At 49.3% G+C, this 22131-nt stretch overlaps 2 protein-coding genes across 25 annotated transcripts in view; one reads left to right on the top strand and one right to left on the bottom strand.

The window, feature by feature from the left end:
• BAZ2A (bromodomain adjacent to zinc finger domain 2A) overlaps positions 1 to 14542 on the top strand; it is a 32376-nt gene extending 17834 nt beyond the window's left edge. For 7 of the 8 annotated variants that reach the window (XM_081059354.1, XM_081059359.1, XM_081059352.1 and 4 more), the window contains 24 exons: positions 362 to 856; positions 992 to 1052; positions 2139 to 2247; positions 2390 to 2491; positions 2661 to 2871; positions 4167 to 4267; positions 4586 to 4651; positions 4831 to 5064; positions 5187 to 5441; positions 5813 to 6027; positions 6336 to 6410; positions 6619 to 6799; positions 7313 to 7372; positions 7566 to 7710; positions 8235 to 8893; positions 9052 to 9274; positions 9393 to 9548; positions 9658 to 9809; positions 10002 to 10291; positions 10383 to 10515; positions 10629 to 10775; positions 11179 to 11405; positions 11519 to 11662; positions 11743 to 14542. In XM_081059354.1, coding sequence (XP_080915480.1) covers positions 362 to 856; positions 992 to 1052; positions 2139 to 2247; positions 2390 to 2491; positions 2661 to 2871; positions 4167 to 4267; positions 4586 to 4651; positions 4831 to 5064; positions 5187 to 5441; positions 5813 to 6027; positions 6336 to 6410; positions 6619 to 6799; positions 7313 to 7372; positions 7566 to 7710; positions 8235 to 8893; positions 9052 to 9274; positions 9393 to 9548; positions 9658 to 9809; positions 10002 to 10291; positions 10383 to 10515; positions 10629 to 10775; positions 11179 to 11405; positions 11519 to 11662; positions 11743 to 11908 — 4607 coding nt within the window. In that variant the 3' untranslated portion in view covers positions 11909 to 14542. The remainder of the gene's footprint in view (positions 1 to 361; positions 857 to 991; positions 1053 to 2138; positions 2248 to 2389; positions 2492 to 2660; positions 2872 to 4166; positions 4268 to 4585; positions 4652 to 4830; positions 5065 to 5186; positions 5442 to 5812; positions 6028 to 6335; positions 6411 to 6618; positions 6800 to 7312; positions 7373 to 7565; positions 7711 to 8234; positions 8894 to 9051; positions 9275 to 9392; positions 9549 to 9657; positions 9810 to 10001; positions 10292 to 10382; positions 10516 to 10628; positions 10776 to 11178; positions 11406 to 11518; positions 11663 to 11742) is intronic. The other variant, XM_081059353.1, reaches the window with a different exon arrangement.
• Positions 1442 to 22131, bottom strand: part of RBMS2 (RNA binding motif single stranded interacting protein 2) — a 77552-nt gene continuing 56862 nt past the window's right edge. For 10 of the 17 annotated variants that reach the window (XM_081059381.1, XM_081059379.1, XM_081059367.1 and 7 more), the window contains 5 exons: positions 21824 to 21901; positions 21371 to 21481; positions 20681 to 20761; positions 20210 to 20295; positions 19527 to 19965 (listed from right to left, as the gene is read on the bottom strand). In XM_081059381.1, the coding sequence (XP_080915507.1) occupies positions 20215 to 20295; positions 20681 to 20761; positions 21371 to 21481; positions 21824 to 21901 (351 nt within the window). In that variant the 3' untranslated portion in view covers positions 19527 to 19965; positions 20210 to 20214. Of the gene's footprint in view, positions 3228 to 19526; positions 20104 to 20209; positions 20296 to 20680; positions 20762 to 21370; positions 21482 to 21823; positions 21902 to 22131 lie in introns of those variants that run through there. The other 7 variants (XM_081059376.1, XM_081059368.1, XM_081059378.1 and 4 more) reach the window with 2 other exon arrangements.

The following is a 22131-nucleotide window of genomic DNA, read 5'->3' as shown; positions in this document are numbered from 1 at the left end:
GGAGCCGAAGGGGCTATGGGATAGAGTGTCGTGGGACTCAGAAAGGCGCAGACTGCTGCACCCTGACTTCCCTGTGCCCTGAAGGACTTGGGAGACGTGGGCTTTCAGGAAAAGAGGCCAGAGGCCTTAATTGGCTCCAGGTGAAAGGTATTTCTTCACACAGTGACAGCAGCAGCAGCTTTGCCCTCTAACCTTTGTGAATGGTGAGGGAGGACAGCCAGAGGCCACTTCTCTTTTACCAACCCTAGGGAAAGCCCTTGAAGTAACCCTCTTTAGCTTCGTCCATGTTTGACTGTGAGTGATTCTCTTGTTTTGTATGACACCATTTTTCCTTTACCTATCTTGTCCCTTTGGATTCTAGATAACGGCTTTGACCTGAATAATGGTAGTGATGCAGAACAGGAAGAAATGGAAACTCAGGCTTCAGACTTCCCACCGCCTCTAACGCAGCCAGCCCCTGACCAGTCGTCCACCATCCAGCACCGGCCGGCAGCCTCGCCAGCAGTCTCGCCAACAGCCTCCCCGGAAATCTCCCTGGCTGTTTCTCCAGCAGCTTCCGCAGAAGTCTCTCCAGAAGCCTCCCCAGTAGTTTTTCCAGCACCCTCCCCAGAAATCTCCCCAATCGTCTCCCCAGCTTTCCCAACAGTCTCTCCAACTTCTTCAGCAGCCCTCCCACCAGTCTCCTCAGAAGTTTCCTTGATGGCCTCCCCAGTGACCTCCCCAAAAGCGTCCCCTGCAGCTTCCCCTGCAGCTGTCTTCCCAGCCTCCCCGGTAAATAAGGATATCAGTAGCTTCCCTGAAAGCACTGCTGACCTGGAAGAGACCACTGGAGAAGGAGTCACTACTTGTGGTGGTGGTGAGTGTCCAGATTCTGTTCTACCCTGGCTAGGGCCAGGAAGTTTTCTGTCCCATGTGGTATTTATTTAACGCTCCCCTGTTTCAACATTCTGCTTGAACTCTTAACTTGGGTATCCCCCGTTTTCCTCCCAAGGTGATGTTCTGAGGAGACGAATTGCTACCCCAGAAGAAGTTCGTCTTCCGCTCCAGCATGGGTAAATGCTCTAGTTTGCTACATGCACTGACCTTGACAAATTTAATGAATGACTCTAGGAAGAAGGGAAGGGAGCTCCTCTCACCTGAGAGGGCAAGGAATGGGCTAGACAGGAATGGATTAAAGGACTATTATCTGCAATGATAGTGTTTCTTCTGAGCTTCCTAGGCTTTCCTTCTCTCAGTATCTGCCTTCCCTTACCTATTCTGTCCTCATCTTGTGGCCACTTAGTTTTTTGCTCAGGGGACTGCAGCTGTTATCTTTTCCAAACTCAGTATGTGACCCTGGGGCTCAGATACTCAAATTAGCTGATTTGTCCTATATGCTTAGAGAAGGGATAGCATTGAAGGGGGAATGGCTTAGTCCTGATGAATTGGGATTTTTTTTTTTAATGCTCTTTGGAGAGGTAAGCGCAGGAACTGTACCTGACCAGCATGAACAAACCAGCTGACACCAAGGGCCTTGAAGAATAATTGCTTTCCTAAAAACTAAAAAAAGAAGAAATGCGTTCCTGATCTTCCCCACCCCTGCCTCTCTAGGCTACTTGTGGTCCCAAGTCTTGAGTTCTGCTTAAAGTTTTCAGAGGAAGATACGGCTTCGTCTTAGAATAATCTGTTCCTCAGAACACAGCGTTCTTAATCAACCCTGGCCCGGGGAGTCGTTTCGTGGAGTCAGCAGCCAGTTTATTCTTCCTCTTGCCCCCTCACCCTCTGTCATTTCTGCCTTTATTCCCTCGGGTCTTCATCCTCTTCGCTGAAAGCCCCATAATTTCCCTGAATGGCATCAGTGACGGGGAGAAGGGGTGGTTTCTGGCTGTTGGTATCACTGACTTTGTAAAGGGAGGCGGGGAGGGCTTTCTGGGCTTGTGCAGTTTGGTGCATGGCTTTCTCCTGAGGCCCCGAGGGGTTTGTGGAGCTCAGGCCACACTTCTCGCCAGGCTTGTGTCTCGTGCTGTGTTTGCATCTACATGCAATTCTCGTGCGACAGATACGGGGCAGGTCATCTGCTCAGTGGGCTTGGCTCCTGGGTGGCTTGAGAGTGGGTAGGGGTGTGACCTGGCGGCAGGGCCCATGTGCTTCTCTGGCAGGTGGCGGAGAGAGGTGCGCATCAAGAAGGGCAGCCACCGGTGGCAGGGGGAGACCTGGTATTACGGCCCCTGTGGGAAGAGGATGAAACAGTTCCCAGAAGTGATCAAGGTAATGTAGCTTTCCTGGGCTTTTTTCTTGGGCTCAGTGGCAACAGCTGGCATTGTGTACTTTAGGTCCTTTTCTTGTGCTCTCGCTGGCCAAAAGGCATGGTAGGGCTGTGCCTTTGTTAATGCAGTTTGTCTCCTCTTAGTACCTGAGCCGCAATGTGGTGCAGAGTGTCCGCCGGGAGCACTTCAGCTTCAGCCCCCGTATGCCTGTGGGAGATTTCTTTGAAGAGAGAGACACACCAGAGGTGCAAACCCAAGCGTTAAATATGCTTTTCTCCCTGAGAAAGGTTTGGTGGATAAAACTGTAGCTTCCACTTGTGGGGTTTGGAGGTTCTGGGGCATTGAATGGTTCAGAGGGCCTGGTGGCTTGCCTTGACCCCTCCCATTGTAACAAAGTCTTCCTCATTACCTCAGGGCTTGCAGTGGGTACAACTGTCTGCAGAGGAGATCCCATCCAGGATTCAGGCAATTACTGGGAAACGGGGCCGACCTCGAAACACTGAGAAGGCCAAGACCAAGGAAGTGCCCAAGGTGAAACGGGGCCGAGGTCGGCCACCCAAGGTCAAAATCACTGAACTGTTGAGTAAGACAGATAACCGCCTCCTAAAGAAACTGGAGGCCCAAGGTACAGTGGTGTTTCTTACTTTGTGATTCTGCTTGCTCTGTGAGGTATCTGAAATGTTGATGAATTGCTGATGGCTGGGTTTCCCAGGAGCATGACTGACATTGTCTGGACAGAATGAATCTGAATCACCTTCCCCTCTCTGGAAAGCGGCATCAGGGTCACAGCTCTTCTTCAACAACCCGTTTCTTCCTTGAGTTGCTCTTACTAGTGGAACCTTGTGTGGGCCCCAGATGTGGTAGTTAGGAAAGGGCTCTCGTGTCCTTTCTTACCGTCTTTCAGCTCCTTAATCTTACTGGTTTTGGTTGTGCATGCTTACTTTACTCATTGCCACCATCATGGAGGTTCAGAAATCGTATCTAAATCCAAAAGATAATTGGCACTGTTTTAGTGGGATAAATAGGTAGGAAATGTCTAACTTTTCAGTAAATGTCGCATGTACCCTGATATATTAATGAAAAATATGAAAAAGTTTGGAATCTTCTGGCTCCTACTCACAGTTCCAACTCCGCTGCCTAGGTCATTACCTAGAGCAAGTCACTTATATTTTAATAGAAACCTATAGTGATTGATCTGCAGATAACATCTGTCTAACTTAGAGGGCTGCTATCAGATGTGGTAGTGGTAGTGTTTCTTTGCCGGAATAGAATGGGTACTATCAGATCAAAAGCATCGATTCTGAAACTCTGTTGTTTGCAGAATCACACTTCAATATTCAGTCTTCCAGAGGGGAAGAAATTCAGATCTTTTTGTGGAGCAAGACTTAGGAACTGAGCATAAACAACGCCTATGTCAGTGTTGATCTGATGCCCTGAGATCCCCTTATCTGAGCCCTTTCTTTCTGGCACATTCTTGGTTAATCCGTGCTTCCAACTCTGGAGACCACCCTGTTTCCCTGGCAGTTTGGTTTTCTGTTTCCTTTCTCTGCTCAAGAATCAGTCTGTGGGTTGCTGCCCTGGTCTGGTAGCCTGGGAGATAGATAGGTTATGAAGCTACCATCGTGGCCTCTAGGACCCCTTCTAAAGCAGTCCAGTCTGTTCCAGGGACTGGTGCCTCTGGGCAGGAGATACCATTTGAGTTCTTTGTGCTACCCCCATAGCAGGTGCCTCCCCTGCATTTCTCTCCTCCACCCAACATTTTATTTTGTATTACTTAAAAAGGAAAAAAAAAAGAAAAAAAACATTTCTAGATTTTGCAGGGAGTTGCTTGGGAAGCCCGTTTTGTGACAGGCATGTATTGCTCTGGATGCCAGAGATTGGTCTGCATGCCTCACTCTTCCTTTTTCTTTCTGCCCTCAGAAACACTGAATGAGGAGGAAAAAGCGAAGATGAGTAAAATCAAGAAGAAGATGAAGCAGAAGGTACAGCGTGGAGAGTGTCAGACTACTATCCAAGGGCAGGTGAGGGAACATCAGGGATTGCACAGGGGTTAACTTCTCTTCCAACCTGCTCTGTCTTGCCTTCCTTTTCCTGTATCTGTGCCACCCTCCATGTAGCAGCGTACTTTCATTACCTGGAATTTGTGGGGGCTTGATTTAGAGAATTGGGCTTGTCCATGAATGATGTGGACCTCTCCAGAGTGAGAGAATTGATCCATTGCCAAACACTTGTCCCATCTTTCACCTCTCCTCCCCAGCACCCTTATCTGTTTTGAACCCCAGTCCAAGCAGAGATGCTTTCAGAGTTTGAGGAGAAATTACTTCCCTTATGATTTACAGGCCAGAAACAAGCGGAAACAAGAGACCAAAAGCTTAAAGCAGAAAGAAGCTAAGAAGAAATCCAAGGTAGGTACATGTACACACAAGCATAACTTTGAAGTCACCAAACTGACTTTGCAAGATGTGTGAGTCGGTATTTTTTTAGTCATGTTTCTGGCTCTGAGGTAGAGAGGATGGGTCTCAGGGAAGGGTGGTGACTAGAATCTTTATGTCATTCTTGGTTCCTCTCTCCCTTGCATGGTTAGGCAGAGAAAGAGAAGGTAAAGACGAAGCAGGACAAACTGAAGGAAAAAGTCAAGAAGGAGAAAAAGGAGAAGGTAAAAATGAAGGAAAAGGAGGAGGTGGCCAAAGCCAAGCCAGCCTGTAAAACGGATAAAACACTGGCCACACAGAGGCGCTTGGAGGAACGGCAGAGGCAGCAGATGATCTTGGAGGAGATGAAGAAGCCCACAGAGGACATGTGTCTGACTGACCACCAGGTAGTGAGGGGAGAACAGGTCCTGGGTCTTGGAGGGGCCAGTTGTGAAGACACTTCCGTGAAAAGAACCACCCAGGTACCCGATCTGTTTGACAGAACCTCCTACCACTTGTCTCCCTACAGCCTCTGCCTGACTTCTCACGCATCCCTGGTCTGATCCTGCCTAGTGGGGCCTTCTCAGACTGCTTGACCATTGTGGAGTTCCTGCACAGCTTCGGCAAGGTGCTAGGCTTTGACCCTGCCAAAGATGTACCTAGCCTCGGGGTCCTACAGGAGGGACTCCTGTGTCAAGGCGACAGTTTGGGCGAGGTGCAGGACCTGCTGGTGCGGCTCCTGAAGGCGGCACTCTGTGACCCTGGCTTGCCTTCCTACTGTCAGGTGAGGTCCTTTCCTAGGCAAGCCGGGAGGGCCTGGGGCCCAGTGCTTTGTCTCAGTTTTGTGTTCCCTTTTAAGTTAAACACATGAAAAGGCCCCTGCCTAAAGTGGTCAGGGCAAGTGAACGGAGGTGTGCTTTCTATTGTCCTCTGTTTCCTTCTGTTTCTTTTTTTCCTGACCTCTCTCTGTATATTTTGTTCATTTTCCTTTATTTTGCTCCTTTTCTCTTGCACCTTTCTTTTGTCTTCACTTTAGCAACTTTTTATTCTTTTCCTTTCTTAACCCCATAGTTCTCCTGTATTTTCCCATTCCAGATTTACACAACTTGAGTTGTTCCTCTTTCTCTCTTAACTTCCGTTATATTCTCCAAACAGTCCTTGAAGATCTTGGGAGAAAAGGTGTCGGAAATCCCACTGACAAGGGACAATGTGTCTGAGGTCCTGCGCTGCTTCCTCATGGCGTATGGAGTGGAGCCAGTCCTGTGTGACAGCCTGCGCACCCAGCCTTTCCAGGCCCAGCCACCCCACCAGAAAGCTGCTGTCCTGGCCTTCCTTGTACACGAGCTCAACGGCTCCACCCTCATCATCAAGTGAGGGGCCGGGCTGGGGCTGGCGCCTGTGTGCCTTGGTCAGAATGGGAGGGGGAGGCATTCAGCCATCCAGCGTCCTGGGTGATGTGTGGCCACTGCCTGCCATGCTCTGGAGATGCTGGAGGGTTTGGGGACGGAATCTTAGTGCCTTCCCTGGGAGGACCTACGCCTTCCTCTGCCATTCATTCAATCTGGGCTCTAGGCTGAAACTTCCTGTTCAGGTATAGCCCCTTTACCCTTGAGCCTCCCTTCTTTTTTGTGTGTGCTGCCACTTCTATCTCAAAATCCCGTTCCCTATTCCCCTGCAGTGAGATTGACAAGACCCTGGAGAGTATGTCCAGCTACAGGAAAAACAAGTGGATTGTTGAAGGCCGGCTGCGGAGGTAGGAACAGGACAGAGGGTAGCACCGAGAAAGAGGAGAGAAGGGGGAAAGGGTGAAGCATCGCCAGGACTTGCCTGGAACTTGATGCTGTTGGTCCCTCCTCTGGGGTTGGGACCTTACCCCAGGGCTCAGGATGGCTTAGATTCCAAGTGTTCCCTTTTGCAGCAGTCTCGCTATCCTCACCAGTTCCCTTAATCTCTGTTTCAAGACTGAAGACTGCTCTGGCCAAGCGGACTGGGCGCCCTGAGGTAGAGATGCAGGGGCCAGAGGAAAGCTTGGGGCGGAGGCGCAGCTCGCGGATCATGGAGGAGACTAGTGGCATGGAGGAGGAGGAAGACGAGGAGAATGCAGCAGCTGTCCATGGCCGCAGGGGTCGAAGAGACGGAGAGGTACTAGCCCCCGACCAAGGAAAATGGGAGTTGGAAAATGGATTCTAGTTGACTCTTGAATGACCCAGGTTTGAACTGTGCAAGTCTGCTTATATATGCAGATAGTTTTCAGTAAGTTTACAGTTGGCCCTTCATATCCATGAGTTTCGTATCTGCGGATTCAAACAACTGTGGAGAATCAAAAACACATATTTTCAGTCCGCGGTTAGGAGTCCGCAGACGTGGAGGGCTGATTGTATGCATTGTTCTCCACCATTTTACATGAGGGACTTGAGTATCCGCGGATTTTGATACCACAGGGGGTCCTGGAACTAATCCCCCGCAGATATCAAGGGACAACTATAGTTTGGAGGGAGTCAGAAGTTATACATGGATTTTTGACTACGCAGCGGTAGGGGAGGGAAGGGAGGGTGTTGGCGCCTCTTACCCCTTGTTGTTCAAGGGACAAATGCATTTCTCTTTCTTGAATTTGACAATTCATTTTCTCTCGGTGTCCACTTTTTTCTTCTCCAGGTTGATGTCACAGCATCTAGCATCCCAGAGCTAGAGCGCCAGATAGAAAAACTCAGCAAGGTATTGTGCTTCTAACATCCCAGGAGCTGGAGATCTGGGCTGGGCAAGAATTGATCATGTGTTGGGCCCAGATAGTATCAATTTTATAGGGAAGCTGAGAGCCATTGCCTTTCTCCCATATACTGGGTGAAGTCACCACTGTCACTCTGGAAATGTGTGTTTTATTCATCTTCCTTTTCCACTGCCTTCCCAGCGTCAGCTCTTCTTTCGCAAAAAGCTGCTTCATTCATCCCAGATGCTTCGGGCAGTCTCCTTGGGACAGGACCGGTACAGACGCCGCTACTGGGTGTTGCCCTATTTGGCTGGTATCTTTGTGGAAGGAACAGAGGGGAGCCTAGGTAGGTGTGTCATGGAGCCTGAATTGAGAGCTGTCTAACAAAAGTTAAACAATTCGTTTTCCTCTGCCTAGTCAGCTTAGGCTTCTTTCATTTTACGAGAATCAGTATAGCATAGTGGTTAAGAGTACAGGCTCTGGAGTAAGACTGTCTACCTGCCTGCTCTGCCATTTATCAGCTGTGTACTTCAGTTTCTTCATTTGTAAAACGGAACTAATAATAGTATGTATATACTTCGTAGGGCTTTTGGGAAGATTAAAATGAGTGAACATCCTCAGAACAGTGCTTAAATGTACTTGGTTCTGAATAAATGTTAGCTTACAATTCTGCTGCTGCTGCTGAATACTTGGGAGAACAGTGTTTCTTTCCCAGACACTGTTCATTGGCATATAAACTGTTCCAGTGGAATCTCAAAAGGGGGGACTGAGTCCAAGAGAAAAAGAAAGTGTATATCCTGTGTTTATTCACCCTCTTTCGTTCTTCTTACGTATCAGTATATGTCTTAAGCTCTTTATTTCTCTTTACAGTTCCTGAGGATATGATAAAGCAGGAAACTGACTCCTCAAAAGTGGCAGCCCATCCAGCACTCAGCCCAGCCCCCTTTTCTCTGAAGAGGGAGTTAGTCGGCTCCAGCACCTCTGCCAGTACTCCGGCCCGGGCCCGAGGCCGACCTCGGAAAACTAAGCCTGGATCTATGCTACCTAAGCATCTTAAATCCCCTGTCAGCGGCCACGCTTCGGACCAGCCCCAAACCCAGCTTCAGCCCGAGACTCGGCCCCATTCTCAGCTTCAGGCTAATGCTCAGCCCCAGCCCCAGCTTCAGTCCCATCCGCAGTCCCATAATGGGTTCCTGGAGCCAGAAGGCTCCCTTTTGTCTCTGGGTCAGAGCCAGCATGACCTCAGCCAGTCAGCCTTCCTGTCTTGGCTGAGCCAGACTCAGAGCCACGGCTCACTGCTGAGCAGCTCGGTCCTCACACCTGATAGCAGCCCTGGAAAACTGGACCCAACCCCGTCACAGCCCCCGGAGGAGCCAGAGCCTGAAGAGGCAGAATCCAACCCTAATTCTCAAGCCCCCTGGTTTAACTTCTCAGCCCAGATGCCCTGCAATGCTGCCCCTACGCCACCCCCTGCAGTTTCTGAGGACCAGCCCACCCCCGCCCCTCAGCTGCTCGTCTCCTCCAAGCCAGTAAGTAGCCAGAGTTAGTGGTATACACTTGCCTTCATCTTGTCACGGCTCCATTGCCTGGCTGTGGGCTGTTGCTAAAATTGGGGGAAGGGATGGGAGCCACTAGGGTCCTCTAAACATAAACCCCCTCAACCCCTTATGTTTCATCTCCTGTGCAGGTGAATAGGCCCAATGCTGCCAACCCCTGTTCTCCAGTGCAGCTCTCTTCTACCCCCTTGCCTGGGATGGCCCCTAAGAGGCGAATAGGAGACCCTGGGGAAACACCACAGACGCCCACAGGGCTGGCACAGCCAAAACGAAGAGGGAGACCCCCCAGTAAGTTCTTCAAACAGATGGAGCAGCGTTACCTAACCCAGCTGACAGCCCAGCCTGTCCCCGCTGGTGAGTGACCTTGGGGTGGAATTGGGGTAAGAGGACAGCTGGGAGTGGCACCCGATGTGGGCCATGGGATTTATCGCTGGTTCCTACCCCACCCCACACACATAAACTCTGTTCACAGACATGTGCTCGGGCTGGTGGTGGATCCGAGATCCTGAGACATTGGACGCCACACTCAAAGCGCTGCACCCCCGAGGCATCCGCGAGAAGGCGCTTCACAAACACCTAAATAAGCACAGGGACTTCTTACAGGAAGTCTGCCTACGGCCCTCAACTGGTAAGATAGATGCTTTGACTTGGCCTGAGCTGAGGAGCCCAGGGAACATACTGAGCTGCTACTGTGGACGATGGTTTGATGGGCCTTTGCTTCCGCTTTGTCTTCTCAGACCCCATCTTTGAGCCCAGTCAGCTACCTGCTTTGCAAGAAGGAATTATGAGCTGGTCCCCCAAAGAGAAGACATATGAGACAGACCTAGCTGTGCTTCAGTGGGTAGAAGATCTGGAACAGCGGGTTATCCTGTCTGATCTGCAGATCCGGGTACACTGGGGCTGGCACGGTAGGGGGTTGTGAAAGGAGGGCGTTAATCTCTTTTACGCTGTTAGGAGAAACCTTGGATCTGAGATCCCTCCTTCACAAATGACTTCCCATGACCTTAATGGGTCATATTTTTTTCTGTTGCTTAATTTTCTTCCTTTACTATGAGGAGTTTTATTCCTCTCTCACCTGCAGGGCTGGACATGTCCTGGCCCAGACTCGATTCGTGAAGACTTGGCCTACTGTGAGCATCTACCCGATTCCCAGGAGGATATCACCTGGAGAGGTCGAGGCAGGGAAGGACTGGCCCCGCAGCGTATAACGACCAACCCTCTGGACCTGGCTGTGATGCGACTGGCCGCCCTGGAGCAGAATGTGGAGCGGCGGTACCTCCAGGAGCCCCTCTGGCCAGCCCATGAGGTGGTGCTGGAGAAGGCGCTGCTCAGCATGCCCAACAGTGCCCCCCAGTGCACCGCCACGGAGATGTGAGTGAGCCCTCATTCTCGGTCTTGGAAAGAAGGGATAAGTTCAGTGGATCTTGCTCCTCATCCAAAGGTCACTACTTTCTCCCTCCAGATCCTATGAGATCACCCCTCGTATTCGGGTCTGGCGCCAGACGCTTGAGCGGTGCCGGAGTGCAGCCCAGGTGTGCTTGTGTGTGAGCCAGCTGGAGAGGTCCATTGCCTGGGAGAAGTCCGTGAACAAAGTGGTAAGGAAGAGACGGGACGGCCTGGGAGGCGGCGCAGCCAGCAGCCAGCCGGGGCGGTGGGCTCACTGGCGACAGGCTTGAGGGCTTACCCTGCCTCCACGACCTTGGTCCAGACCTGTCTAGTCTGCCGGAAGGGTGACAACGATGAGTTTCTTCTGCTTTGTGATGGGTGTGACCGTGGCTGCCACATATACTGCCATCGGCCCAAGATGGAGGCTGTTCCAGAAGGAGATTGGTTCTGTGCTGTCTGTTTGGCCCAGGTAAGGCTTCTGTTCTCTCATTCCCACTTCTAAGCAGAGGTCAGAGATTTTCTTTCTCATTCCATTTACCACCAATCCTAGAAATACCACTGCTTACCAAGCCTTCAGTCTCTCCTTGGAAAGCGCTCTGGACTAGGTGCTAGCGGACCTGGGTTGCTGAGTTGTCCTTTGGACAAGTCACTTACATTCTGTAGCCTCACTTGCTTTCCTCGCTAAAATGGGAGTGGGTATCCTTTCCCTTTATCTGTCTCACTGGGTTTTGGGAATAAATTCACATACTGACTTATGCGAGGAAGTACTTTGAAGCCTTCTCAATTACACTTAGACATTTAGGGATTGCGGTGAACTGAGGGCAAGCAGAGGACATCGCCAGGTGTTGCCGATCTCACCTGTTTCCTCTCAGCAGGTAGAGGGAGAATTCACTCAGAAGCCTGGTTTCCCCAAACGAGGCCAGAAGCGAAAAAGTAGTTATGTACTGAACTTCCCAGAGGGTGATGGCCGCCGACGCCGGGTACTGTCGAGGGTCCGAGAAAGCCCAGCAGTGCCACGGTACTCGGAAGGAGGGCTGTCCCCCTCAAAGCGGCGCCGATTCTCCATGCGGAACCACCACAGTGACCTCACATTTTGCGAGTGAGTTGAGTGAATTCTGGGGACAACTGGCTCTACCTTTATCAGAGCAGAAGGCTGGGAGGGATCAGTGTATGTTTCGTGAGATGCAGCCATTACTGTCCCTCTAATGGTAGGATTATCTTGATGGAGATGGAATCCCATGATGCAGCCTGGCCTTTTCTGGAGCCTGTGAACCCACGTTTGGTGAGTGGTTACCGGCGCATCATCAAAAACCCTATGGATTTTTCCACCATGCGGGAGCGGCTGCTGCGAGGAGGGTAAGTGGACAGCAGCTCCCCGGCTCCTGGGACGCCTCCCACTCCTGCCCCGCTCACGCTCGGCCTTTGCCCCTGCCCAGGTACAGCAGCTCAGAGGAGTTTGCGGCGGATGCGCTGCTGGTCTTTGACAACTGCCAGACCTTCAACGAGGATGACTCAGAAGTGGGCAAGGCCGGGCACATCATGCGCCGCTTCTTCGAGAGCCGCTGGGAGGAGTTTTATCAGGGAAAACAGGCCAATCTGTGAGGCAAGGGAGGTGGCGTCACCTGTGTCTCCGCCCGCCTCCCAAACAAAACCCTGCCATTCGCACCTGCTGATGCTGCCCGGGGTCCAGACTCAAGTCAGAGATACAACCCTGATTTTTGACCCTGCCCTTGGCAGCACCCTACATCCTCTTATCCCTGCACCCCTTCCTCCCTTTCCTCCTCTTGCTCCTCAGATAAGAGGAGCAGAGATGAGGTCCTTCTGGACTGAAAGCCAAAAAAGAAAGAAAAAACTTATTTTCCTTTCTGTTTTATTTCCTAATTGAAAATGAGCAGGAGGAAAGAAGTCCCTACTTCCTCCCCCAGCTTCTTCCCTGTACGTGCCCCAGCATTCTGGGGCTATTTAACAATAGCAATAGTTCTAGTGAATGTGTGAAACCGAGAAACACTCTGTACTGTGCGTGGACCCGCAGTGACGGCCAGTAAAGTGGACTTAACTCCCAAGTGTGTCGAGCCGGACACCGGGCCCTGAACATGCTGCTTCCATGTTCAGTCCCTCCCCTGCTTCTCTCTTTCTCTCAATTTTTCATCTTTCCTCCTCCCCGCTTTCAGATTTTCTGTCATCCAATAATGTAAAACTATCGTGTACGGGTTCCTTCATTATTTTCTCTTCCCCCAAATCTTTTATCCCTTCAAAGGAAAAAAAAGTTCAGAGGTCCCTGTTTTTCTGTCTTCGTCTTCTGCCAATAGCTGTCCCCTCTGTAATGTTGGAAAGTCCTCACATGCTGAGTTTCTAGCCTTCTCTGAAACTCAGTGGCTGGGGAGAGGGCAGGGAGGCCCCCTGGACCTGGGCCTTCCGGTCTCCTTCCCCCACCTCTTAACCCCAACCTCCTCTTGGAAACTCCTCAGGGACAACTACTGCTGAGTTTGGGCAAACCCCAAGGTGGAGGCCGGGTAGCAATCGACTGGCCTGAGAGAGAGAGAGACAGAGAGAGAGAGGGGGTGTGTGTGTGTGTGAGTGTGTGTGTGAGAGAGGATACTGTGATTGTGCCCCGGTGTTGTTTGATGGCATCCATTCAGTTTCCCCAAGTATCTTTTTTTCCTCAGCTTTCCCATTGTTTTAAACCATCACCTTTTTGTCTTTGGGAAACCACAGGAACAGTTTTTCTGGGTACAAGGCTGTGTCTCTCCTCTCTCCCCCAGTCACTTCTGTTCCAGCCTCTTTTAAACTGTGCAATCTTTCAGCAGGAACTCCCTCTCCTTTCAGTAGCTTTGAGTCTTAAGCTTTTGCAGGGAGAGGGATAGAACTGGATCTTTTCCTAATCCCATGAACTTCTGTGGGTTTAGTTGTGCTTTCCTTCCCTTGTCTACTTCATACCCCAGGACCCCTTCCCCAGCAGCAGAGACTCTGGAGCAGAGAGTAGAGAGGAGGGGTTCTGGGTCCACCACTGCCCTCCATGTGACTATGCCCAAGTTGAGCCCCAACATGTGAGAGGAAAGCTGCTAACTCCCAGCTATAGCCATGGGTCCCCGGCCCCCTGCTTTCCTGCTCAGCAGAGCCCCTCCCATCAGAGATTACGGGTACTTGCACTGGGGAGGTGGCTGCTGGCTGGCCCAAGCAGAGCTGACGCACCCAAGATATGTTCCGCTGGTGGGGGGGGGCGTGCCAGGTGAGGTAGAGCATTCCTTGAACTTCTTGGCAGCACTGAATAGCCACTGAAGGGGGCAGTGTAGGTCCGGGGGCAGCCCCTTTCTTATTTCTTTATGCCCCTTCTCCCCCATAGCCTATTTCTAAAGTCGCCTTTTCTGTCAGATAAACCTCAAAACTTTTAATTTTATTTGAGATTTTTTTTTTTGCTTTTAAATAAGGTGGATTGAAGAATATTTGAATTGACTTTATATTATGCATAAATATTTATATTTTATCTAAATAACTGCGCTGTAACAAACTTTGTGTTAGTCAGACATTTGGAACTGTTATAGTTGGGGGCTATTCTTTTCCCCATGGCAGTTTTCCCCTGGTATAAAATGTACTAGATTAATTTTATTGGAGGTGAGGTGTACGGGGGAGTGAAATCTCAATTATTCCTACTTTGTATTCCTCTTCCAGCTCCATCCCTTTCCCTAGGGACCAGGCACTCTTAAGGTGGGGTGGAGCCCTAGCCTCAGTTGGAAGAAGTGGGGGCCGAAGGCAGGGGTGGGGTAGGCATGATCAAAGGGGCCGTTTCTCACTTTTCTTTCCTCATCTTCACTGCCCCTTGAGCTAGGTGGATTTTCTCTTCTTGACAAATAAAAGAGTATTTGGTAGGGAAGGCAGGTTAAAAAATGAAAAACCAACCACCCCTGCCCCTGTGTTTCCCCTCCCCCATCAGTCTGGTAACAGGAAGAAACCACCACACCATCGACACCAACAAGTTTTCATGTTCCTTTTACAGCAAAAGGGACTTGACTTTTTATATAACCAAATGTGGTGTTTTAGTGACTTTTTGATAATGTACAGTTTTTTGTGAATTTAAATTTATTTCTTTCTATATTTTTAGGACCAATCTCATTTTTAATAAGGTTAAAAAAAGGAAAAAAAGTCTAGAGAAAACTCCTGTTTTTGCCATGTGATGTTCCACAAGTGCAGCTGTAGAAAAGTGCTTGTCAGTTGAATAAAAACCACATTTGATAGAGATTTCATAGACTCTGTGTATTTATCTTCCCTTCTTCATAGGTTCTCACACTTGCCTGAGGGGCAGACTGGGTTTTAGGATGAGTATCAGTGGTTTGGAGTAGGAGGTAGCAGGACGGACGAATATGCCCTTAATCTTCCAAGGTTGATCCTTAAAGCTCCAAACTTGGCGTTTCTTGTGCAAGAGGCATCCAGGGCAGAATTTCTGCTCGTGTAGTTGGTCTTGGTGCCCCTGGATGAGGTGCTGGAGCAAAGTGGGATTCATTGTGCCCAGTTCCCGCCTTGTGAGGCATGGCTTTGGCTTCCTAAGCTGCCACCTGTTTTCCCATAGTGGCAAATATGGGCCCCTCACCAAATTCCCAGCTTCCACCCATGGATAAGACACCAGGAGGTAAAGGTTTGTGTTTTATTTCAAAACAAAAGTTGAAATAAGACAAAATTAAGCTCTACCAAATTGTGGCGAAGAAACAGAATACCAACAGGTCAGGAAAGAAGCCAGAAAGATGGCACTGGCATAGACATGAGAAGAGTATAAAACTTGAAGCTTCTGGATAAAGAAAAAATGTACAAAATGTGTTGGAGTATAAATTAAACTTTTTTCCTCAAAGGTGATAAGCGCATGAGACCATTCACCACCGAAAAAGTAATGTGTTGGGGGATAGGGACACCAGTAATGGGGTGAGGACTTTCTTTACTCGGGCTGGGAAATCTTAACCAGCCTCCAGGTTGGACGTTTTGTTTTAATGAACCCTCTAAACTAACTGGAATGAGACGGAGAAGGAACATCTGCTTTTCCAGCCCACTAACGCCCTCTTTGGTGTGTACCTTCTCAACTAGACGGTAGCCGCTGGCCAACTCATCCTCGTAAGTACTGGGCTCTGCTCCAATGTTGGTGTCCCTGAGGGGGGCTCCCAAGAATTAATGTCCTAGGCTGTCAGTACACGGCCTGGCCCCTGGGCCTACCATAGCAAGACCTAACTGAAGAATCACTATTCTAGGGTGATCTATGAGCTAAAAATCCCAAAGAAGGCATTCCAGGAACAGAAATAACCAAGTTTTTGTACTTGAACGCTTTTTGGCCCCCAGCTTCCTGATCCTCGGGAAGGGAAGGGCAGATTAAAGGACAACTGTAAACCAGGTGCTTGTGCCCTTGTTAAACGGCAGTTGTGAGGTAGATCTGGAACACGGACAAGGAAGGACTGGGATATGCTTGAAGAAGGAAGCTTTATTCAAAACCAGACATGCCAGGGAGAAAGCCGTGGTAACAGGTGAGAGGACACGGCTTTCTCATCACTAGTCCTGTGGGGACCACCCCTAGGGAAGTGCAGCCAATTTCAGCAGAGATCAGAAGGGTGATAGAGCTCATAGGCCACTTCCTCCTCCTAGGAAAGGAAGGTGTGAGAGCTGAGTACCAGGGATCTGCTAAGGCGTGGCAGGACCTAAAATGCCCATCAGCACAGAAACGGAGTAGTGGGTTTAAGAGGGAATCGGGCAGAATCACTGTGGCAAGGCACGAGATTGAAGACCTAGCCCTTACGGGCTGGCTTTCCTAACACCCACCCTCTCCTCTGAGGTTAGTCTAGCAGAGCCTGGGGACAAGTTTAGACCTGATCCAGTAAGTTTTATCCCTTGGTTAAGGTCAAAGTAGCCCTGCCTGAGTGCAGTGCTGCGCTCTCCCAGGAGGTGGAGCACGAGCAGCAGAGCAACAATGATTCTCCAGGATCCCTGTAACATTCCAACACCTGCTGCAAAGCACCAACCTCCGTGTGGGGCCCCAAAGGCTGACACCGAAGCAGCCGCGAGTGAGCTTTGCAGGCATCACGGGGTGAATGGGCTCACAGATCAGTCAGGAAAGGAAGAGGAATGAAACCCCGGGATGGTCGGAGCAGCAGCAGCAGGTCTAGTTTTCCCCCTCAGTGAATGTCTCCCTACCACCCCTGTCTGTTACTTACAAGGATTATTAGAGCCACTAGGCCAAGTCTGGACAGCTCTTCAAATTCTTTGGTTAAAAAAGAACTCTCCCGACCACCATTCCCACATATTCCATAATCTCTACCCACACCCTCCAAGAAGTCGAATCAGCCTAGGTAGGGTCTGTATCATCTCAGCACGAGAGGAACAGTCCTAACACTGGCGTAAGATGGGACAGGCAGGCGCTGAGCCCAGTAAAGGACTATATCCTTTGAGGAAGGGACTCAGATATGTTCTACCTGACTGAAAACAAAAACACAAAGTACTAAAGTAATGTTATGAGCGGGCGGCTGGTTGGCTCAGTAGTTAGATCGCAGTGCTCATAACACCAAGGTCACCAGTTCGATCCCCACAGGGACCAGTGAGCTGCGCCCTCCACAACTGGATTGAAAACAACGACTTGACATGGAGCTGATGGGTCCTGGAAAAACACACTGTTCCCCCATATTCCCCAATAAAAATTTTTAAAAAGTGTTATGAGCATCTGTAATGAATAGGGATGAGATGTGAAGTGCAGAGAAAGTATGATCTGGGCTCTGCAAAGACAATTCAGAAAACACCAGACATAACTGTTTACAGAGCCCAGCCCTAGGCTGTGATCTTGAAGGCTCCCCTACAATTCCCAGCCACCACTGGCACCACTGGGCTATTTCATGAGAGAAAGAGTATCCCTCATTCCTTCTCTTTTCCTTTATCCAATCACTCACCCATGTTTGAACTAATTTAGAATGAACTAAGACCTAGGGAAAAAAATAACATGAGTGTAACCAAAAACACCAAAAAGAAATTCCACAGTGCCACTACCACTACAAAAATAACTTCGGTCCCCATCACTTCCCACGCCCAACCAAAGCTGCCCAAACCAGAAACATTCATTAACAGAATTCATTGAGTAGACGCACATGAAGGGAACACACAAGTAATTTCAGGATTTAAAACAAAGACACAAACATGTAAGCATTTTTTTTAAATACAGAGAAGAGGAAATCGGGAGTTCTAGGAGGCAGGGGAAGGGCAGAAATGACATCAACAACAGTTTCCATGTGTGCAAGGTCCCCACTGCACTAACCCTCACACAGTAAGGCGCCACCAAGCGACTCAAATGAACAGGATTCTAGATTTGTTTTCTCTTTTTCTTTAAGGCCACTGGCAAGAAATCTGCAGTATACTTTCCTTGACTAAGGAATGGAGGCTCGTTTGCTACCTGCCCAGCCAACCCTTCTAGAAGCTTATTGGGGCTGTTTTATATTAGTTGACCCCTTCCTGAGGTTGGGAGCACCCATGAGAAAAGTAAAAGTGGCAAATTTTGTCCTTTATATTTTATATCCTACCCAATGCCCCCACTTACCCCCAGGATGCACAAAAGGACAGTCTAAGAGTAGAAAGCTTTGGGACTCATTTCTGGGAGGGGAAGGCGGGGGGGGGGGGGGGGGGTAAGCTGCGCCCAGGCTCTATGTACAACTGATACTACAGTTCTTTTCCCAGTATCATCTTCTCCTGACAACCAGCCTAATGAACACCTGTTTCTCCATTCTCTGTCATTTGGCCTTCAGCCTGATTGTCTGGTGGAAAGACACCTGACCTTGAAGTGACAGGGAGCAGAATTCTCCTTTCATCGTAAGGGAGTGACTGGGAGAAGACAAGTGCAGGATCTTACGACTTCCTAGAAGGTGGGAAAAGGCTTTCTCTTCTCTGTCTCCATGTGCTTAGAGTGAGGTCTTGCAGAAGGAGATGGAGTCAAAGAGCAACTAATAGACTTTTTTAAAGGATTCCTGACATTGTAAATAATGAGATGGGATTTATTGCCCTTTTCTAGCCTAGCTTCCTGTCTTTCCACGAGAAGAAAAATGTTTCATGATGTCTGGTTTCCTTAACGGGCCCAAACACACCGAGACGGACAGATTGCTTTGGACAGTTCCAGAAAGCTTTGTCCTTCCTCACCCTGCACAGCACACACAGAACGGGCCCCACTGTGATCTGTGTGCATGTGGCGTGTACACAACAGCACAAGCCTTTGCAGGGTACATGGAAGTGTCAAAGGTCAAAGCCTGGGAAACTTAAAGGACCCCAATTCTGTCACTTTCAACTAATCCCCTGAGTGTCAAAGGCAGCGTGTGTCCAGGGTTGGAGTGGGCATTTACCAGATCCTCTGGTCCGGGAGGCAGGGACACCACTGTCTCCGACAAGCCTCAGCCTTGGCAGTACCGGCATGGCGAGCCAGGTGGTTCTTTGTTGGCAGTGCTGCGGCTTCCTGTGCACCGGAGGATGTCTAGCAGCTTCCCTGGTCTCTAGCCACTAGATGCCAGTAGCAACAGCCTCCATCCTCAAATATGACAATCAAAAATGTCTCCAGAGATTGCCAAATGGCCTCCTGAGGACAAAGCCACCTCCTTGGAACCACTGGCCTAGAGGTGAATCCACTGATCTTCCACAGTGGGGACTCAGCAAGGCCACAACTGCAAAGGCTCTGAGCACAGTGAGGGTACAATGGGGAGGAAAAGGGTCCTGAGGCCAGAGCAGAAAAGAAGATCCTCCAGGAAGCAGGAAAGCAGGGATTACTGAAAAGCTGTAGCTGGAGAAGACACTTCCTCAGAGGGTGTTGGCTTCGGCAGTGAGAATTACTCAGAAGTCAGTGAGTCCACCCTTCTGGAACTCGCCAGAGAAGACCTAGTCTTCATCCCAATTGGGCTCAAGAATGACTTCCAAGGGCTGTGGGCTGGCGTCCTTCATGAGCCTAGGTCACATCTCTGCTTCCTGAAGGCAAAGTCTAGGTTTTTCTCCCAAGATGTAGCAAGACAGCGGGAAGAAAAGCCAGTTCCTCGGCCTGCTTAGCGTATTACCTTGTTCCTTGCCAAGCCCCCAAAAATTCCACATGAAATTTCATTCAAAAGAAAAATTCACAGAATTAAAAACTGTAAAACGATCTAAATAGGCAAGCTCTGCTGAATGGAAAAGAGTAAAAGAACAATCTGGATGAGAGGAAGAAGTCATAAAATGTGTGAAGAAGAGACAGGATGTGTGAGCTAAGAGCTTTATAAAACAAAAATTTTAAAGTCTACACATTTTCTCACACACATACCAAAACGTCTGTAATTAAATTCAGTAAGAAGGGCCCACAGTAGGACTCCTTCAATGTTCTAGCACATCTTTCTTTTTCTTTTTCTTTTTTTAAGAGAAGAAATAATAAAAAATTTTAAAAGCCTCCCCAAATAAGTCCAACACATCAAAAAGTGTTTTCCATAAAGATGAGAGGACGCTCCAGGCACCATGTGTCTTTGGGGTCGGGAAAGAATATATTGCCGTTAAAACATAAAACTTTCTTTGCAAAAGAAAGAAAAGTTTTTTTATCACCTTGAATGTAGCATACACAAGAAGTGACAGTTCCCCCAGGCTCCATCAGGAATGGAGGAGTAGAAGAGGGCAGGAGTGCAGAGATTTCTTTTTCAGGCCCAGGCCTGTGAAAAACGATGGCCAAGTGTTAGTTCTTATCAGGGCCCACAAGTGGTGTGTGTTCCTCATTAGCCCTCTGGAGTCTGGGAGCGTCAGCCTCTCCAAGAATTCATTGGTATTCAACAAAGATGGGGAAGGAAATCCTACAGGAGGAATAAGCCAGAGAGGGTAGGGAGGGGGATGGTAAACGTGCGACTGTCTGACGTCAGGCTGCGCAGCACACCCAGCCCCTCAGCATGGGATTCTTACCACTGTTACTTGTTGAACTGGAAAGAATAGAGCCCATGGTCTGAGGGAGCGTCCACCGTCACTTGACTTTGCTGGCCGCTGCTCTCCTGTCCACAGCCAAGGGAGGGGCGTCACCCCGTGCATGTACACCTCTCCTCCCGCTACAGCAGCTGCGTGAATCCCCCGGGGCTGAGTGCTCTCCCCCACCTACCCACTGCCGTACACCTGTGTGAGTACGCCCCAACATTTACAGCTGCCCAAGAAAGTCAGCGGCCTGGTAGTAACTACTGTCCGGCCAAACGTCAGGAAGGGCCTTCTTCAAGGACACGATCTAAGCCTTGCCTTCCTTCCTCCATTCTTCACACACCTGCCAGCCATTCGCGAGCACAGAATCAGCATCCTTGTGAGAGGAAGGTCTTGATGGGGGGGGGGGGGGAATCTGCCTCTGTTCATTTCCTGTCCTGAATCCAAAGAGACCTATAAAACTCTTACCTCAACTGAAACACTGGAAGAAGGCACAGGGGGGTACTGGGAGACGTAAGCTCCTTGCATGGCTGCAGCTGATGGCATGTACTAGAATGAAAAACATCAGTAAGCTTAGAGCGGTGACTCTTGGCTACATTTAAAGCACCTGGGGAGCTTTAGAAACTACTGATGCCTGTGCTCCCTCCCCAGAGAGTCTAACTTAATTGTGCTTTTTAAAAGCCCTTCAGGTAGTTCTAAAGTACACTGGCTTACAGAGACTTCTACCTACATGACTTCCGTTCCTCCTCTTTCCTGTCTTCTGCTTTTCCTTGATGCACTGCCTTTAAGCCCTCCTGTGCAAATCAGAATGCAGCAGACCTATAAGGCAGCTAATGAGCTTCATCCATTCTTCTTGTTACTGTTTTGATAAAGATTTCTAAAAAATGTGAATGAACTCCTAGATAAACTAGTTATGTAGCTAGAAACATTATTTGTTTAGTTTCACAAGTAGGAATCAGTTAAAAGGAGTGGCTGGGGAGCAGACTGGCTGTATTCCCAGCTCAAGGATTATCAGCTTTTGAGTTTAGGCCCCATTCTGAGTACGCCCTCAATGACGCTGAAGTGATTTCATTACCATTCATAAGTATTTAACCTGAAGAGCATTGCATAGGTATTTCTTGCTCAGTAGGAGTTATAATCAGAAACATCCTGCTTTACCGTGCCCGTGGTGCTGAGGGACAGGTGGCCCAATTGCTGGGTAAGAGGTCCCATCATGGAGGCAGGCTGGAGAGAAATGGGGTGATCCATGCCTGGTGTCAGAACTGAACCCTAGAGGCAGCAACAAAGGACAGGGTTAGGTGGCAGCCTCCTGTGAGGCTGCCTGCAGCAGTGATTCATGGCTACCAGGACCGTTGAAGACAGACATTTTAAAATCCTGAGAAATGATAGGTGGGCAGCAACCCAGTTATGCAACAGGAATGGGTACTCTGCCCATGAGTCTAGAGGGATCCCCGTGTAAGAAGAACAAACTCACAGAATTTAAGGTCATACACCTGGGTTGCATAAGGCCTGAGCCAGAACTCATACCCACACCTCCTGTCTGTCATCAAATCCCAGTTTTTCATTACATCAAATTGCCTCTTTGACTTTTGCCCACATCTGAACACTCACTGAAGGCTGCATGAGGTATGACTGCTGGTGCATCCAAGATGGGTTAGGTACTTGTAGAGGAGATGTCTGAGTTACTCTCTAATGCAAGCAAAAATAAACAAAAATGTTAATTGCCCAGAAACTATTGTTTCGTCCAGTGATCTGACAATATTCAGCAAAACCCTCCAAAAGTTGGAGTGCCCCCTCAGAAAATAGAAACATGAAGAATAAACTGTTTAAAAAATATTAGGGTGGCTGGTTAGCTCAGTTGGTTAGAGCGTGGTGCTGATAACACCAAGGTTGCCGGTTCGATCCCTGCATGGGCCACT

Source organism: Rhinolophus hipposideros, assembly GCF_964194185.1.
Source record: "Rhinolophus hipposideros genome assembly, chromosome: 9".
NCBI classification, from domain to species: domain Eukaryota; kingdom Metazoa; phylum Chordata; class Mammalia; order Chiroptera; family Rhinolophidae; genus Rhinolophus; species Rhinolophus hipposideros.
The sequence above is the reverse complement of the archived record's forward strand: the minus strand, read 5'-3'. Positions and strand labels throughout refer to the sequence as shown.